Consider the following 1,855-nt stretch of genomic DNA (forward strand, 5'->3'; position numbering starts at 1 on the left):
GAAGTCGCGAGCTGGTCGGACTCTTTCATCTTGATTTGGTGGTAACCGGAGTAAGCATCAAGAAAGGACAAGAGCTCACATCCCGCAGTAGTGTCTACAATCTGATCGATTCGTGGCAAAGGAAATGGAACCTTCGGACATGTCTTATTTAAACTAGTGTAGTCTACACACATCCTCCAGCTCCCACTCTTTTTCTTCACTAATACTGGGTTAGCTAGCCACTCGGGATGGAATACCTCTTTGATGAATCCGGCCGCCAGAAGTTTCTGCAACTCCTCGCCGATCGCCCGGCGCTTGAGCTCGTCGAAGCGTCTTAGGCGCTGCTTCACCAGCTTGGAGTTGGGTCGGACATCAAGAGAGTGCTCGGCGACCTCCCGCGGTATGCCAGGCATGTCCGCGGGGCTCCACGCAAAGATATCTGCGTTGGCGCGGAGGAAATCGACGAGCACCACTTCCTATTTGTCGTCGAGGGTGGCGCTGATCTGCAACACCTTGTCGTCGGAGCGGCTTGGGTCGAGGGGTACTTTCTTGATACCCTCGGCGGGCTCGAAGCTCCCGGCGTGTCGGTGCGTGGAGTCTAAGGCCTCGCTCGCCATTTTGTCGAGGGTGGCTGCGAGGGCCTCGTCCTCCGCTTGAGCTTCCGTGCGCTCAACGCACTCAACGTCGCACTCGTAGGCGTGCTCGAACGAAGAGCCAATGGTGATGACGCCCTTTGGACCTGGCATTTTGAGTTTGAGGTAGGTGTAGTTGGGGACGGCCATAAACTTGGCGTAGCAAGGACGACCAAGGATGGCATGATAGGACCCTCGAAATCCCACCACCTCGAAAGTGAGTACCTCCTTGCGAAAGTTGGCTGCTGTGCCGAAGCACACAGGCAGATCAATCTGGCCGAGGGGTTGGACTCGCTTCCCCGGCGCAACGCCATGAAATGGCGACTTACTGGGGCGAAGCTTGTCTAGTCCGATCCCCATGAGCTCCAAGGTTGGGGCGTACATGATGTTGAGGCCGCTGCCTCCGTCCATGAGCACCTTGGAGAAGCGGGTGTTGCCGATGATGGGGTCGACAACGAGCGGGTACCGTCCCGGATGCGGGACGTAGTCGGGGTGGTCCTCGCGGCCAAAGGCAATGGTATCCTTCGACCAGTCGAGGTAGGATGGCGTGGCTTTGGTGACGGAGAAGACCTCGCGGCGCTCGCGCTTGCGCTGCCGAGAAGTCATATTCGTCGTTGCTCCTCCAAAGATGAAGAAGGCGTTCTCCACTGGGGGGAACTCGTCATCTCCACCTTTGTCGCCCGCATCCTTCTTGTCTTCGTTGCGATGTGCGACGCGGTTATAGTACTTCTTGAGCATTTCGCACTGCTCGAGGGTATGGTTGACCGGCCCCTTGTGATAAGGGCACGGTTTCTTAAGCATGTCGTCGAACTAGCCACCGCCACCTCGAGGGGGGCCTCGAGGACCTTTGCGGTCTGGGGCGGCAGCGAAGGCCTCCTCGGAGTCCTCCGCCCGCCCCGACTCACGCTGGTTTGGTGGGACCGGCTTCTTTCCCTTCCTCCCCTGCTTCAATTTCTTGGCGGGGGCATTGGGCTTGACGCTGCCGCCCTCCGCGGGCGCATCGTCCTTGCGCTTGCTCGATTTGTCATCAAAGATGGCACCAACAGCCTCCTCGCCGGCGACGAAGTTGGTGGCAGCGTCGAACAACTCGTTGGTATTAACGGGTCGGCTTCTCGCGAGCTCATGCACCAGATTCCTACACGTCGTACCCTCGAGGAAAGCGTTAATGACCTCGACGTGGGTGACGCTGGGGAGCTCGGTGCACTGCTTGGAGAAGCGCTGCACGTAGTCATGCTGGGATTCGC

The 1,855-nt window shown here is 58.4% G+C and overlaps 1 protein-coding gene across 1 annotated transcript; it reads right to left on the minus strand.

Moving 5' to 3' along the window:
• Window positions 1-455: 455 nt before the first annotated feature.
• Window positions 456-1,022, minus strand: LOC120653797. Its single transcript, XM_039931466.1, has one exon. The coding sequence runs from the start codon at window positions 1,020-1,022 to the stop codon at window positions 456-458; it is 567 nt and encodes a 188-aa protein (XP_039787400.1).
• Between the last annotated feature and the right edge of the window lie 833 nt (window positions 1,023-1,855).

This window comes from Panicum virgatum, chromosome 1N, assembly GCF_016808335.1.
Source record: "Panicum virgatum strain AP13 chromosome 1N, P.virgatum_v5, whole genome shotgun sequence".
NCBI classification, from domain to species: Eukaryota; Viridiplantae; Streptophyta; class Magnoliopsida; order Poales; family Poaceae; genus Panicum; species Panicum virgatum.